The sequence below is a fragment of the Syzygium oleosum genome, unplaced genomic scaffold (assembly GCF_021117445.2).
Source record: "Syzygium oleosum isolate NSW1041296 unplaced genomic scaffold, Sole_v2.1 Sole_v2.21, whole genome shotgun sequence".
Taxonomy (NCBI): Eukaryota; Viridiplantae; Streptophyta; class Magnoliopsida; order Myrtales; family Myrtaceae; genus Syzygium; species Syzygium oleosum.
Window position 1 is genome coordinate 3988273 of NW_026607505.1, and position 14843 is coordinate 4003115.

The following is a 14843-nucleotide window of genomic DNA, read 5'->3' on the forward strand; positions in this document are numbered from 1 at the left end:
GAATTGGATATTAGGTTGAAGGCTCTAGACGTCGTTGCGTCGGACACGATGATCACTAATGAATAGCATTTGGACACTTGATTGGGTTGCCAATCGAAGGGGAAAATTATAAAAAAAAATCACAAACCTATTACATTTGTGCCACTTCGGTTATAAAAATTTCAATCGTGTCAATTTAGTCCTAAACATTTTAACGATTTGCCAATGTTGGTTTTTGAGTCATTTTGACTGGAAAATACTAACGTGGCGGTCTAGTTAGCGCCGGTCGTTGAAGTAGACATTTTTAAATAATTTTTTTTAATTTTGTTTCCTTTTGCTCCTTTTTTCTTTTATTTTTGCCAGTGACCAAAGAGAGATAGGCAAGGGTCGCGTCACTCTTGGCCGGCAATGGCCATAACCCTCGTCAATGGCCCGCAAGGGTCGCTAGGGCCCCAATAAAGGAAAACGAAAGAAATTAAATAATTTAAAAGTCAAAAAATTTATAATAAAAAATGCAAAATTGTCCATGTTAGCGTTGGCAGTGCCACATTCAGTAATTTCCGATAAAAATTGGCTGGATGGACTATATTGACAAATTATCATAAGCTTTAGGACTAAATTGGCAAAATCAAAAGATTTATAACTGAATTGGTACAAGTTTAAGGGAAAATTCCAATTAAGGACCCAAAGTAGAGTCTTTTTCTCAAAAAGGACCCCAAGTGGAAATAATGTCAAACAAGGGCTTGAAGTGTCCAATCGGCCTCAAATAAGGACCCGAAGTGTCCAATTAGTCTCAAGTAAGGGTCTGGGTTCGCGGGGCGGTCAAATGCTCACCGGCGGGTGAGCACGTTACTGTTCCGGCGACCGGAACAAGGGGTAATTTCGTCTTTTTCTTTTCTTTTTTTTTTCCTTTTCCTTTTCCTTTTCTGTTTTTTTTTCTTTTCTTCCCTTCGCCGGCCATAGCCGGGGTCGGCGGAGGTCGCTAGCCTTAGGCGGAGGCTGCCCTCGCCGGCGTTGGGGGAGGGCTGCCCTCGCCTGGGTTGGGGGGGCGAGGGTTGCCCTCGCCCGGGCTGGGCGGGTGAGGGTCGCCCTCGCCCGATGCCGGCAAGGGTAGCCCTTGCCTGGGTTGGGCGGGCGAGGGCCATCCTCGCCCGACGCCGACGAGGGCCACCTCCGCCGGCCCTGGCTGTGGCCGGCAGAGGGAAGAGAAGATAAAAAAATAGAAAAGGAAAAGGAAAAGAAAAAAATAGAAAAAGGAAAAAAAAAAGAAAAAGACAAAACTGCCCTTTTCCGGTCGCCGAAATAGTAACCGTACTCGCTCGCCGGTAAGTATTTGATCGGCCGGTGAACCCATGCCCTTACTTGAGACTAATTGGGCACTTCGGGCCCCTATTTAAGATGATTGGGCATTTCAGGCCCTTATTTGACACTATGTCCACTTTGGACCCTTTTTTGAGAAAATGACCCCACTTTGGGTACTGATTTGAAATTTTCGCCAAGTTTAATAGGCATTTTTTTTCGTAATTTTTCCCTAATTGAAGGGTCCCTTTGGTTGTCTTCATTTGGATTAATCACAAATTAACGACATGACCATCGATTTCGCCGCGCCTTTTATATTGCGCGGCCCGCTCACGGATCCGAAATTAGAGCTTTGTAATTCAACTCAGATAATTACGAAAATTCCCCTATTAATATCTATATATGTTTTTTCGTTCATAAATTCCGCGCGGTAAAAGAAAATGACACAAAATTAGAAATTCGCTGGCTCCAACAAATCCAGAACTCTTCATGAGCTACGAGTTTATAATTACATCCCGAAATTATTTATTCGTATATAGTTTTTTTTTTGGGTCGAAATTTATTTTTATATAGTTGCCACTACGGAATTAAATGAAATTTGCATCGTGGGCTTTAGATACAACTTGTTTATTGTCATGAACAAACTGAAAACATGCATTAGGACCCCATCATGTTTGCCCAGGTAACACTTATCTTATACTTAGGCAACCTGGTCTTTTAATTTCCATCAAGCAATGGAAGAACAAGCCTCGCGCTCCCGACGAACGACAGGAGATTCAGGGGCCGCCGCGCCGACAAGACTCGTCTGGAACTTGCAGGCCACGACGATCGAGTGGATGGCCTTTGCGTTTCCATTTTCCGCGCAGCCCAATGTGCCAGCCGAATTTAGCAGGACGGTCTTGAGTTCGGCCGCGTCGGTCCATTCCCGAACCCTTGCTTTTATGAGGGTCGGGTTGCGGCAGATCAGATCCCACACGGGGAAGCCCTTCCTGGGAAGCAGAACATCTGCTTCCTCAAGCTTCATGCCCGCACAGAGGTCGGCGTTCCCATCTCCGACGTAGATGAAACGTTTCTTTCGCTCGGCAGAGGCCGACGATCTAATTCTGTCCATCACTATACCCTATCAAGAGAGTGAGAAGAGAGATCAATCAGACATGCTGTAGGCCAAGAACAAGCGTTTGAGACAGACTTTGTCCATTGAAAGCAAAGAAAGTAGCTGCTCTTCTTCTCTGTAAACACTAAGTAGGCAAGTTTCTGTTAGCCCTTTCGATGAAAAAGCTTTATCACCATCATCAGCAAGAAAGTTAATGAAAGCCCAAGAGAAATTACAGCTTGCCTTGCACATGTTTGGAGGGCAAATCTTGCAGCCATGAGACAGATGGTAGAAGTCATGATAAGGTGAGATGTTGAGCCTGCCTTGTGCATCGACAGAGCCGGGGTTCGTGTTGATCTCAGAGAAACAGTCTATGAGGCCGTGATGTCTCAGGATCGTCTCGATGAAGAACACATTCGAGTCGCTCAGTATCCTCAGATCGCACCTGAGTTCATCGTTAGCGGTTCAATGAATAGAGACAACCAGTCGCTGAACACGACGCGCTTCTCTCGAAGTACACACAAGTCGATGCGGGCGATATCAAAGCAATGGAGTTGCAGAGAACATGTCCAGATATTACAGTTTTACCCTGATGAGTGTAACCATCACCAGTTCCACATCCATTTGCTCGTCTTCCAATCCAAATTACTTACTGAAAATCTCCATACAAAACTTATAACTATGTTGTCTAACTTTCAAAAAGAGAGAAGGAAATACCCAGAAGCATGGGCAGACTTAATCGCGGAGACAATCTTCGGATGCAACGGAGCTTCTTTCAAACAATCAGCAATCTCCTCCATCGTTTTCCCTCTAGAATGAAGCTCCATCATCATCCGATCCTGCATCCAAGGACAAAAAATCGCTAAAAAGGAAGTCGCAAACATCATCCGAACAAGAAATTACTAAACTCAAAAGCCAATGACGAACACCAGCCAAAGCAACAACAACCAACCCAGGCGCCAGGGGGCGGCGCCGCCTCCCTGGCCGTCATGTGCACGCAGTAATATTTTCTAGAGAATTTTATGTCATAGCATATGAAGTTTCATCTAATAGTTCTTCTTGTGGCCCTTTTAAGTTTTAACTAAGTTTCTGCATTCCCACCGCAGTCCGGAAGGCAACTAACCATGAGAGAGTTCAAAGGCAAGGTGGGTCTGAGCCGGTCGAACACCTCACTCAGGCCTAATTTGTCGACCACCCAGTCGTCGCTGTCGCAGTCAAGGATCGTCTTGTCGAAGTCGAAAACCGCCACGACTTCCGCCATTCTTGGGCCGGCCTTCAGGGTGAGGAATATCAGTTAGAGAGAGCCCCCTCCGGTGGATGACTTGATATACATATAGCAGGAATAATTACTGCACATATAATAAAATTTCTGGGATGGGCAAACGATATATGGTAGTGAGAGATGAGGCGAGCAAGCACTGGACATGGAGGGGGTGATGCCAGATAGTGGACAGTGTGCGGTGTCCATGAAAGCTGTTTTTCTTCGGCTCCCACCGGATGGGATTTACGTGAATGTTTGTGCTTTTGGCTCTCGTGCCGTACCTAACAAAGGCTTCTTTCCCGCGAAACTCAGCCTATATTACGAAAGGCCAAAGTTACGGCCGAAACAAGGCATCCAACAATGAAATAAATAGAACAAGAAAACAAATCGAATACCTATTTACGTGATCCATTATAAATCGAGCGATACAACAGACGTTACATTCACGCTCAAATTACTCAAACGCTCTCGAGTCTCACAAAAGGAATTCACAATCAATCGAATTCACAAATCTTACCGGTGATTACTTCAAGGAGTAATTTGAGAAGAAATCGCTTGTTGGATGCTCTTCATAAAGAAAACCCACCAATATGAAACCTATTCAAACTAGGAAACTTAAAAAAAAACCTAGTTGGATCAAGTTTCTTTGACCAGCTCGAGATATATCTTCAACAAATTTGAATTTTTTGGAAGAGATAATAATGCTCAAGCAATTTCTTGTATCTGATCTTGATCCCGACCTTCATTTGTATTGAGTACGTATTGTATAGTTCACGCACAACATAAGCCTAAAGAATGATACTCCGGCCCTTTTCGGCTTGTCCACGTCCACTTAACGTTAGGTAATCATTCAATCTCCGCTTCATCGTCCCTTATGTTCAAAATACATCCCCCAATGTTTACGTACAAAGTTTCAAAGGCCTTTGCATTCATACAATCTCCTTTTATCAAAGTTCTCGGATTGGACTTTCTAATATGGTACTAGAGTCGGGCACCACCCCAAATTCATATCGAACATAAGGCTCTCTGTTCTTTAATTCTAGGGGTGTTATCATGCTTATCATATCGCTTTTCTACAGAAAAATAAAACAATAGATAAATGGTCAAATATGAACTTTTAAGTAGTGACAATATGGCTAATGGTTAGTGACACGGATACTCACCAAGAATATTCTCTGGACTAAATCTATAGTGAATAGGATATTCCGATGAAGAGGGTATTCTTCTACACACATATACATAGTTACAAAGTCGTCAACATGGATCGAGCTCACTTTTCACTTTTCACCAAGAGGCTTCCTTAGGATAAGCACTGAGAGTGAAAGAAACGGGACCTTGTCCTCGTATGTGCCTCCCGTGTCGGGGGCAACTAAACTAGCTCGGACTTTCTTCTCAAGTAACTTCCTGAGTGTCAGCAACTGAACTTGCATCTCACGATCATGCTCTTGCTGAGGGAGTCTCCATATCTATTAAGCATTTCTTTGACAGATTAACTATGGAATCCGCAATGACTCTAGCGCTGGACTTCATGTAGCCACCTGAAACAGAAAAACAGAAATCAATTTATAGTAGTCAAAGCTCCAGAAGGAATTTCACAAGTTTAGCCACTCCTCGAGTCTTCAAGATCATCCCCTGCCCAAGACAAATACTGGCCTAGGTTGGGCGTACGGAGATATTATATATATGATAGAAATACTTTTGGATGCACAAGCTGCTAGTACAAGCATCTTTCTCAAAATTCTCCACCAGCTATCAGATGGTGGCACTCGGGAAAGTCAATGCAGACGTGAAGGGGGGGGCGCACACCTGATGTAACCATCACAATGGGAATGCTTCTCTCACGAGCAAACCGAAAAACTTTCTCATCTCTGCTGGTTATTCCGTCTGGAGTGATCTGGACAACCCATCAAGCATGAATAGATAGGGTAAGAAAGTGACATCAGATCTAACACCAAGACCAGAAAGAGAAAATCACTAAGTTCAACGAAAGAATTCCATATGATAAACAAATGCAAGATAAATACCTTCAACCTGCCCAATGGATCACCTTCAAGAATATCAGTTCCAGCATTGTAAACCACCAATTCAGGATCAAATGCACGTGCAGCAACCTAAAATGATGTAATACACATCAGAATCATTACTGAACATCATATAGACTTCCAGTTTCACTAACTGCAAGGATGGCATCCTGAAATATCTCCTCAGATGATAAGCTCTTTATAAAAGATAGTAAATGAGAAACAAACAAGAATCAGGTCTTTGATACTAATAGCATTGCTTTAGGCAATTTACAGAATTTTTAACTAAAGCTGCAGTAAATTCAAATCAACTTGTGCAGGAGGACTTTTACATTATGTAATCAAATCAAAATCAGAGAGATGAAGTTAATCAAGAAAGAAAACACAATAATGAACAAACAAGCTCGACCTCATTTCATTCAAGTTCAAGATAAGGCGCTGTGATTGACATTTAACAGAAAATAGAAATTTCCAAGAGCTTTGTACTTTCAAACAGAAAGTTTGCAATTACTGAGTTAACTACAAGTAAATAGGTAGCATGACCCAAAAGAAAATCTTGCAAAAGTCGATGAAGGAATGAGAAGAAAGCATAAGGTAAACGTACAAATACACTTACCTCAAGCGCGCCATCTAATTTCTTTAAGTATGCAGTTGTAGAGGTCCCAGACTGTTCAAATTTATCCCACAAGGAAGAAAACTATCACAACCATGAAAAAATTTAAGTAGTAGGAACTAAAACTGAAGTTAAAACTTGCACTTCCCCTCACCATCACTTCGACTTTCTGATTAATGTATCTCCTGGCCTCATGATCCTGTTCATGTGGAGGGGAAAATCAATGAACAGGATATATATGTGTGTGTATCATGTCTAAACCTGAGCAACTGATTTTAAGCTGGTAGCTTTGGGACTTACGAATGGATATATCTGAGGATTAAACATATCCAGTATATAAACTCGTCCTGTTTGTAGAAAAACAATATAGGTACTCTGAAAAAGTCGAATAAAACAAGAACTGTGACCAAAATATAAGCATACTATCATGAGAAAAATCTATTTCATGTCCATTTCCTTGATGCGCGTCAAGATCAATTATCATCACCCTGCACACAATGCCAACACTGAGATCAAAGGCCACTCTGGAACTTGGGGGACGCGTAACCAAGACTCAAGACGCTTGTGGAAGAAAGTCCGTCATCCATCTCAAATGCTCCCACATGTACCTTGATATATTTAAGCGAGCAAACGCAAAGTGTATGCAGAGAGTTATGTCAGCATAAGCGCAAAATCCACCTCCTTGATCCGCACAACAATGGTGGAACCCTCCTCCCACATTGATGGCCCATCCTCGCTCCTTAGCAAGCTTTGCTGCCAAAATAGTTCCCCCCACCTGGAAAGAATGTAGACAATGAAGAAAATAGAAGAATAGGCCCAAAAATTAATATTTAATCACATACAAACCTGCTTGCGGAATGGTCGAAGAACCTTCTGATCAACAAGGCAATTGGGCAATAATGCAACAGGAGGTACCTGGCAAACAGGATGCTCCAAATTCACAAAGTATTGACAAGTAGTAGAAGCGCAAGAATGTCCCACAAAGCTCATATGCTTTCACTTATGTGTTCCTGTTTTTTCTGTAAATATGCGTGAATCCTCTCAATACAAAGACCTCCAGATCATGTTGGAATGTGGAGAAGCCATTGTTGAGAAATATTGTGAGTATTAAGGGTAGAATAGTAATCTAGTTTGTGAGTAGGGTTAAGCACGTATATACATTTGTAACCCTATAATCACAATTAATAAGAAATTCTGTTCTCTCTTTTCATGGTATCAGAGCCCCACACACAAAAAAAAAAAAAAAAAAAAACCTATTCAAACCTAGCCGCCAGATTGCCGGAAACTTCTGCATATGTAACTTCTGTTTTGTACATTGTCTTCCTCCAGGTCTTGATAAACTGGATCCTCGTGCTGAAAAATGTGTCTTTGTGGGGTACTCTTGGACTCAGAAGGGATACAAATGTTACGATCCTACTCGCCGTCGTATGTTCGTGTCCTGAGATGTAACATTCTTTGAAGATCGTCATATTTTTCTTCTTCGGTGGTCCCAATGACATCTAATGATGGTGATGGTGATGGTTGTGTCCTACCGACACTTCCACCACCTTCCATTTCTCCGGCTACATCCACAGAATTTGGTTCGCCGAACACACATATCATCGACGCAGACTGCTTCGACTATGACAGATCGTCTTCATCGAACTTTGATTCATTTGTTCCCCCATCGATTCACGGTACCAGCCTCGATCCCGATCAGTCCATTGCTTCTCGGAAAGGTACACGTTCCTGTGTTGGTCGTCCTGTTGATCAGTATGCTCCTTATTCCGGTCTTTCTGATTGTGTCCGTACACATCATCCTATTTCTAATTTTCTATCATATGGTCGTTTATCTCCCACCAGGATGAAATGACAGCACTTATGGAGAACCGAACTTGGGAGCTTACTTCCTTACCTATTGATAAGAAACCTGTTGGTTGTCGTTGGGTTTTTACCGTTAAAGTTCACCCGGACGGCACTCTTGATCGATTGAAGGCACGGTTAGTTGCGAAGGGGTATACTCAAACTTATGGTATCGACTATGATGACACCTTCTCTCCAGTAGCCAAAATACCATCTGTTCGTGTCTTTATTTCATTGGCTACGCGATTTGGCTGGCTCCTTCATCAGTTGGACGTGAAAAATGCTTTCTTACATGGTGATCTGGTTGAGGAGGTCTACATGGAGCAACTACCTGGGTTTGTTGCTCAGGGGGAGAATGTGGTATGTCGTTTACACAAGGCTTTGTATGGACTTAAACAATCTCCTCGTGCTTGGTTTGGTAGATTTAGTGATGTGGTTATCAAATTTGGATTAAAGCGGTGTCGGGTAGATCATTCGGTTTTCGGCTCTGTCTCTTCGGTGGTTGTATCCTTCTAGTTGTATATGTGGATGATATCATCATTACTGGCAGTGATTCAGGTGGTATTCAAAAACTTAAGCAATTCCTATATATAAAATTCAGTACTAAAGATCTGGGACGTCTTCGATATTTTCTTGGTGTTGAAGTATCCTACTCACATGCTGGTATCAATTTATCGCAACGGAAGTATGTACTTGACATTCTTAGTGAGGTTGGATTTCTTGGAGCAAAGCCAGTTGATACCCCTATGGATCCCAATGTAAAACTTGACGCAAAACATGGATAATTATTACATGATTCAGCGAAGTATCGGAGATTAGTTGGTAAGTTAAATTATCTTATGAGTTCTTCGCGTACTACTCATTGGGATCTTTGTGCTTCGAATTGTCAAATATTTGAAGCGAGCACCGAGGTAAAGGACTACGCTTTAAGAATTATGGTCATCTAAACACCGCAGCTTCTCCGATGCCGGCTGGGTGGATGTCCTATGGATAGGAGATCTACTTCAGGCTATTGTGTGTTTCTGGGAGACAATTTAATTGCGTGGAAAAGCAAGAAACAGCATGTTGTTTCCCGATCAAGTGCTGAAGCTGAATATCGAGCTATGGCACATGTGACAAGTGAATTAGTATGGTTGAGGATGTTACTATCAGAGATTGGAATGTCACCGTCAACTCCATCAGTGCTGTATTGTGATAATCAATCTGCTATTCATATTGCATCTAATCCCGTCTTCCATGAACGGACTAAGCACGTTGAGGTTGATTGTCATTTTGTGCGAGAAAAAGTTCAAAAAGGCGAGATTATTCTTCAGAACACAAAGACGGAAGATCAACTAGCAGACATTTTTACTAAATCTTTACGGGGGAATAGAGTGAGCTTCTTATGTAACAAGTTGGGATTATTTGATATTTATATCCCAACTTGAGGGGGAGTGTTGAGAAATATTGTGAGTATTAAGGGTAGAATAGTAATCTAGTTTGTGAGTAGGGTTAAGCACGCATATATATTTGTAACCCTATAATCACAATTAATAAGAAATTCTATTCTCTCTTTTCAGCCATCATGAGCAAAAGTAGATGACACCTCAAAAGTCGAAATGAACAGAAGCAAAGACACTCAATTTACCTCAACTATCATGGCAACTCTAGCACTGCTCTTCAAACTATTCAAGTACGACTCAGAATGAACCTGTATCAGTATAGTGAGCTTTCATCAGTCCATTTATTTGATACTAACAAGTGATAAGTCAACCTCTGACACACAGTTCAAAGTTCAATAAAACTACATCATATCTGGGTACCAAATTAGAGCAGAATGAACTAGTAAATATTTTTTTTTTTGGGGGGGGGGGGGGGAGGGGGGACGGAGGGGCTGGTGTTCGCGCCAGAGAACTAGTAAATATTGACAGTGGCATCTTCCCATCAAGCTAGATAAGAAAGTTCATCTCTGTGACACCTCAAGATTGTAACCTACAATGATGTTTAGAATTGGATACCCAATGATGCAAATTTAACAAGCAGATTGAAGAGGACCTCTTTGAACTTGTTCTCTGCTCGAGCCTCCCATGCCATATGGCCTTCTAACAAACTAGAAAACATATTGCCTTCAAACTAACTTCTATAGCCATAACTCATCAGGCTTAAACCAGGCTGGTCTTAACTAATAACTGCATTTGTTAGAGCAAATATTTTCCATCGATTACACTGTAAAAGTAATAGCAATAGTAAACCAGAACACAATGAGTAAAAAAACATAAAAATAAACGGAAAGGATTAATTATGTAATACAGAGCGTACCACAAGGAGATCCTCCTTTGAAGCTTCCAAAGGCTCGACGATGTAGCCTTTTACTAAAGCACCTTCCGAAATAAGGAACTGGTATATCCGTCCCCATTTGGAAGAGTCAAATGGGTGCCTACAAGGATTACAGATATACCTTTATAGCTGGTAATCATGAAGAGCTTATTCTGACTCTTGTTTAGAGAGGCACGCAATAATGGGACAAGATCAAATCCTCATTGGTTGGATCATAAGTTAGATCAGCCTCCCGGTTTCATGTACAAAATCATTTCAACATTCCGATATTCATGTAAGATGTAAGCCAAATTCATCATCTTTTTTTCTTGGTATGGCATCTAGAAAAAGGTCTGATCTTATTGCTAATGGTTTAAAGAGAACCTTTTGGAGAGATTTGCACGTTTCCTGAGGGGGAAAGAGAGTCTTTGATGGGAACAGCAAACCATAGGAGTTAAAATCGACAAGATGATGATGAAGCCAACAAGTCCAAATGTACTCACCGCTTTCATAGCCGATTTTTATTTTTATCAAGTCGACAGAAGTGACATGGTCACGAAAGACTTTCTTAAATTATCTAATGGTGCATGATCTTGTGCCAAGCATGCAATAGTTCTATATCATGAGAAAGTAAGGAACTTGAAAATCGTGAAGAATCCAAAGTCCCCCCTAGAATACTTGACGACCCGGCAAAGACTTGTGGTTCTCGATGTTTATATTAGAAGGTGAAGGAGGAACACATATCAAAGTGCCCAATTCTCTCTCAAAGGATGAATTTACTGAGGAATTTACTGGCACGGGGAGAAACAAAGTATCCCTATGCGAGATTGTGAAGCCAACTTTCTTCCACTGGTGACCCAAACTTGGCTTATCAGGTTAAAATAGAACGCCTAAAACCAAACTGATAAGGTTTCTTACTTTCTATGCGCTTTTCTAAGTGAAACTTCCAGCTTGAGCTCGCCGAGAATCAGCATCTCGACAAGACCTCGCCATTACGAATTTGAAGATCACGAACAGCGGAAACACGCTCACGGAGAGCTCATATTGGATCGTCAAATCTATCCCATACATGCAAACTATCCATATCAAACTAGCGGTGGAAACAGATTAAACCGTCGCTACGAACAAAGCTCAATTTCCCTCGTCATAAAGCAATGAACATCCGCGCATCCAATCACTTACAGTTTCTCAATCCCGAGGAAGGCGATGTCGTAGGAAGGCGAGTAAATCAGCGGCACCTGCGCGATTCGAGGACTCAAGACTTTCGGCAAGAACACGGCCAAGCACGCGCGCGCGCGATGCGGCGAGGATTTAGGTAGACTTACCTTGGAGAGAGGGACGTCGAAGTAGAGCTTGCTGGAGAGAATCCGGCGCGTCCGGACGCCGTCGCCGTCGCCGTCGCCGTCGCTCGCCGGGCGAGAGGAGGATGAAGCTGCGGGAGTCGCCGGCTGCAGCGTTGACATAGTGCTCGTGCGAGTGAGGAAACGAGAGTGCCTGACCGGTGAAACAAAACGAAGAGAAGGCGAGACGACCGATCCGATGGAATCTGAGTCGACTCGGGATGTTTCACCGAGTCGCGGCCGAGTCCGCCCTGAAACGTGAAAGGCTTCCGCTCGGGTTGGGAAGTAGAAGGACCGCGAAGAAAGCGGCGCGAACGATATTACACGTGGCAGCAGGATGCTTCCATTGGCTTACAATTTCTTTTTATTTTTTTGGCCATCATTGGAAAACGTGTTAATGATACATATGATCTTTAATTTTGGCTTGACGTATAGTGCGGTCCGTTACAATTCCTAAATTTTAACCGAATATATAATGTGATCCCTGAACTTTTAATTTGTCAAATATAATCTTTTGACTTTTAGTACATGTTTAATTTACTTCCTGAATTATATGAACTAAAAGTTCAGGGTTGTTCAAATTAAAAAGTCTAAGGATCACATTGAACAAACTAAAAATTCATGGATCATATTACACATTTGGTTACAGTTCAAGGATCACGTTAAATAATTTAAAAATTCAAGAACTACATTGCACATTAAGTCATGTTCAGAGACCATGTCTAATTTGCATAATGCTGGAAACTCTTAATTTAGGACTTAATAAAATTGGCCCAGTAGTTAAATAACATTTAGGCTCTATTCATTTCGCAGAAAATGTGACATTTCTGGAAAATATTTTCCAGAACGCCATTTTCCAAAAAAATAACACAATTTTTCGGTGTTCAGCTGAAATTCGAAAAAGACCTGCAAAATATTTTCCATCGTTCGGTATGGAAAATCAAATCAAATTTTCCTCTATACACTGCTTTTAATAATTTTTTTGAATCGATTTTTAAATTATCTTTTTTTTTTTCTTTATTTTTATCTTCTTCTTCGGCAGGTCGCCGGCCACGCGAAGATTGGCGACCGACCACTGGCGAGCTGGAGTGTCGGTAGAGGCGGCAAGGCTCGGGCCTCGCTAGATCAACAAGCCATCAACCTCTAGCGAGGCCTCAAGCCTCACCGATCTAGCAACGCTCGAGCTTGCATGTGGCTGGTTGCTGGCCTTTGGTTGGCCACCGACTGGAGAATAAGATAAAAAAAAAAAGAAAAGAAAAGAAAAAAGAAAAAGATAATTAAAAATTATAATTTTAAAAAAGAAAATAATGAAAAAGAAAAGAAAAAATAAAAATAATTAAAATGAATGGTGAAAAGAAAATATTTTCCTCACTTTTGAATATGTTTTCTCCGTTGAGGGAAAATGTTTTATATGGCTAATTTATTTCTCGTGAAACGAATGCTAGAAAATCTGGATAACATTTTCTTGGAAGTTATTTTCCACGAAACAAAGGGAGCCTCAAATCATCAATTGTGTCAATATTCTAAATCAATTATAACATACTTAAAATACTACTTGAAAATTTCCATAGAAAATAAAAGACTTTACTCCAAACTAATAAGTTGCGGTTTGAAGTTTTATTTTAACTTATCAGAGAAAAACCCCATGCATACATTCGAAATATATTATGACCACGCAAAAAGATAGATGAACAAAATTGTAATTTGTAATAACCAAGGCAATTGGGCAGTTTTTCAATGAATCTCTTACTTTCTGAAGTGGAATTCAAAACAAATTATCAAGTATTCAGTGCATGATTCTCTCTTTTTTTTTACAATGATTTAAATTATAAAAAAAAATAATTCAAAATCTTTACATTTTATTTTATTATGTACTAAATCTAGTTTTTCCCTGTTCTCAAAACCTGTCTATCATATTGATGTTAGTTTAGAGTTGGAAATGCGGGACACGACCTATTTGCACCATATAAGATAAAACACGAATTACATAAGGAGAAGACTCGAATATAACACGACACGACATGTTGGCTTTATATGTCGTTGCGCATTCGACACGAATTGACACATTTTCATCATAATTAAATAAAAATCGAGATATTTCATACCAACAATGACATGAATTACACGGACGATTCCAACTCATTAACATGAATTGCTAGCCCTAGGCTGGTTACAGTGATTCCTTGGACATTCCGATATTCAGGCAAGATGTAAGCCAAACTCATCATCTTTTTTCTTGGCATGGCATCTAGAAAAAGGTCTAATCTTATTGCTAATGGTTTGAAGGGAACCTTTTGGAGAGATTTGCACCTTTCCTGAGGGGGAAAGAGAGTCTTTGATGGGAATAGCAAACCGTAGGAGTTAAAATCAACAAGACCTCGCCGTTTACGAATTTGAAGATAGCGGACAGCGGAATCGCCAAATCTATCCGACACACCAAAGATGCAAACTATCCATATCAAACTATCGGTGGAAACAGATTAAACCATCGCTATGAACGAAGCTCAGTTTCCCTCGTCATAAAGCAATGAACATCTGCGCATCCAATCACTTACAGTTTCTCGATCTCGAGGAAAGCGATGTTGTAGGAAGGAGCGTATATCAGCAGCACCTGCGTGATTCGAGGACTCAAGTCTCCGGCAAGAACACGGCCAAGCATGCGCGAATTCGTAGTTACCTTGGGGAGAGGAACGTTGAGGTAGAGCTTGCTGGAGAGAATCCGATGTATCCGGAGACCATCGGCATCGCTTGCAGGCGAAGAGGATGATGAAGCGGTGGGATTCGCAGGAGGCAGTGGTGACATTGCGCGTGCGAGAGAGAGAGAGAGAGAGAGAGAGAGAGAGAGAGAGAGAGAGAGAGAGAGAGAGAGAGAGAGAGAGAGAGAGAGAGCCTGACTGGTGAAGAATCAAAAGAGAAGGCATTTCGACCAGGGGTATGCAACGGGACCACTCAAGCCAGACCAGCTCCGGACGGTTTGCCAAGGTTCCGATTCCCGATTTCGGGTGTGTTGACACCAATAAATAAATTAGGTCGTCGACGATCTAACGTATTATAAAGGGGACGAGCAAAGTAACAAAATATATGTGGTTTGCCGAAGGAT

The 14843-nt window shown here is 41.5% G+C and overlaps 2 protein-coding genes across 6 annotated transcripts; both read right to left on the reverse strand.

Moving 5' to 3' along the window:
* Positions 1–1865: 1865 nt before the first annotated feature.
* Positions 1866–3854, reverse strand: LOC115670959 (thiamine phosphate phosphatase-like protein). Of its 3 annotated transcripts, XM_030592381.2 has the most exons (5): positions 3756–3854; positions 3495–3644; positions 3089–3210; positions 2615–2816; positions 1866–2398 (listed from the first exon to the last, which is right to left on the reverse strand). In XM_030592381.2, exons 1-5 carry the CDS (start codon positions 3837–3839, stop codon positions 2006–2008), a joined length of 951 nt encoding a protein of 316 aa, XP_030448241.2. In that variant the 5' UTR covers positions 3840–3854; the 3' UTR covers positions 1866–2005. The 3 variants fall into 3 exon arrangements, with proteins under 3 accessions (XP_030448241.2, XP_030448240.1, XP_056176751.1); XM_030592380.2 differs by lacking the exon at positions 3756–3854 and having other exon boundaries at positions 3495–3727; XM_056320776.1 differs by lacking the exon at positions 3756–3854 and having other exon boundaries at positions 1866–2391; positions 2608–2816; positions 3495–3727.
* A 1072-nt stretch (positions 3855–4926) lies between these two features.
* On the reverse strand, positions 4927–14638 carry LOC115671283 (histone deacetylase 2). 3 transcript variants are annotated; one of them, XM_030592811.2, is made up of 13 exons: positions 11729–12072; positions 11586–11641; positions 10407–10524; positions 9736–9798; positions 7113–7181; positions 6875–7041; positions 6690–6754; positions 6567–6613; positions 6421–6465; positions 6270–6320; positions 5657–5743; positions 5439–5526; positions 4927–5170 (listed from the first exon to the last, which is right to left on the reverse strand). In XM_030592811.2, the coding sequence occupies exons 1-13, from the start codon at positions 11864–11866 to the stop codon at positions 5070–5072; spliced, it is 1095 nt and encodes a 364-aa protein (XP_030448671.2). In that variant the 5' UTR covers positions 11867–12072; the 3' UTR covers positions 4927–5069. The 3 variants fall into 3 exon arrangements, with proteins under 3 accessions (XP_030448671.2, XP_056176957.1, XP_056176958.1); XM_056320982.1 differs by lacking the exons at positions 11586–11641; positions 11729–12072 and adding an exon at positions 14421–14638; XM_056320983.1 differs by lacking the exons at positions 11586–11641; positions 11729–12072 and adding an exon at positions 11322–11461.
* Positions 14639–14843: the final 205 nt, after the last annotated feature.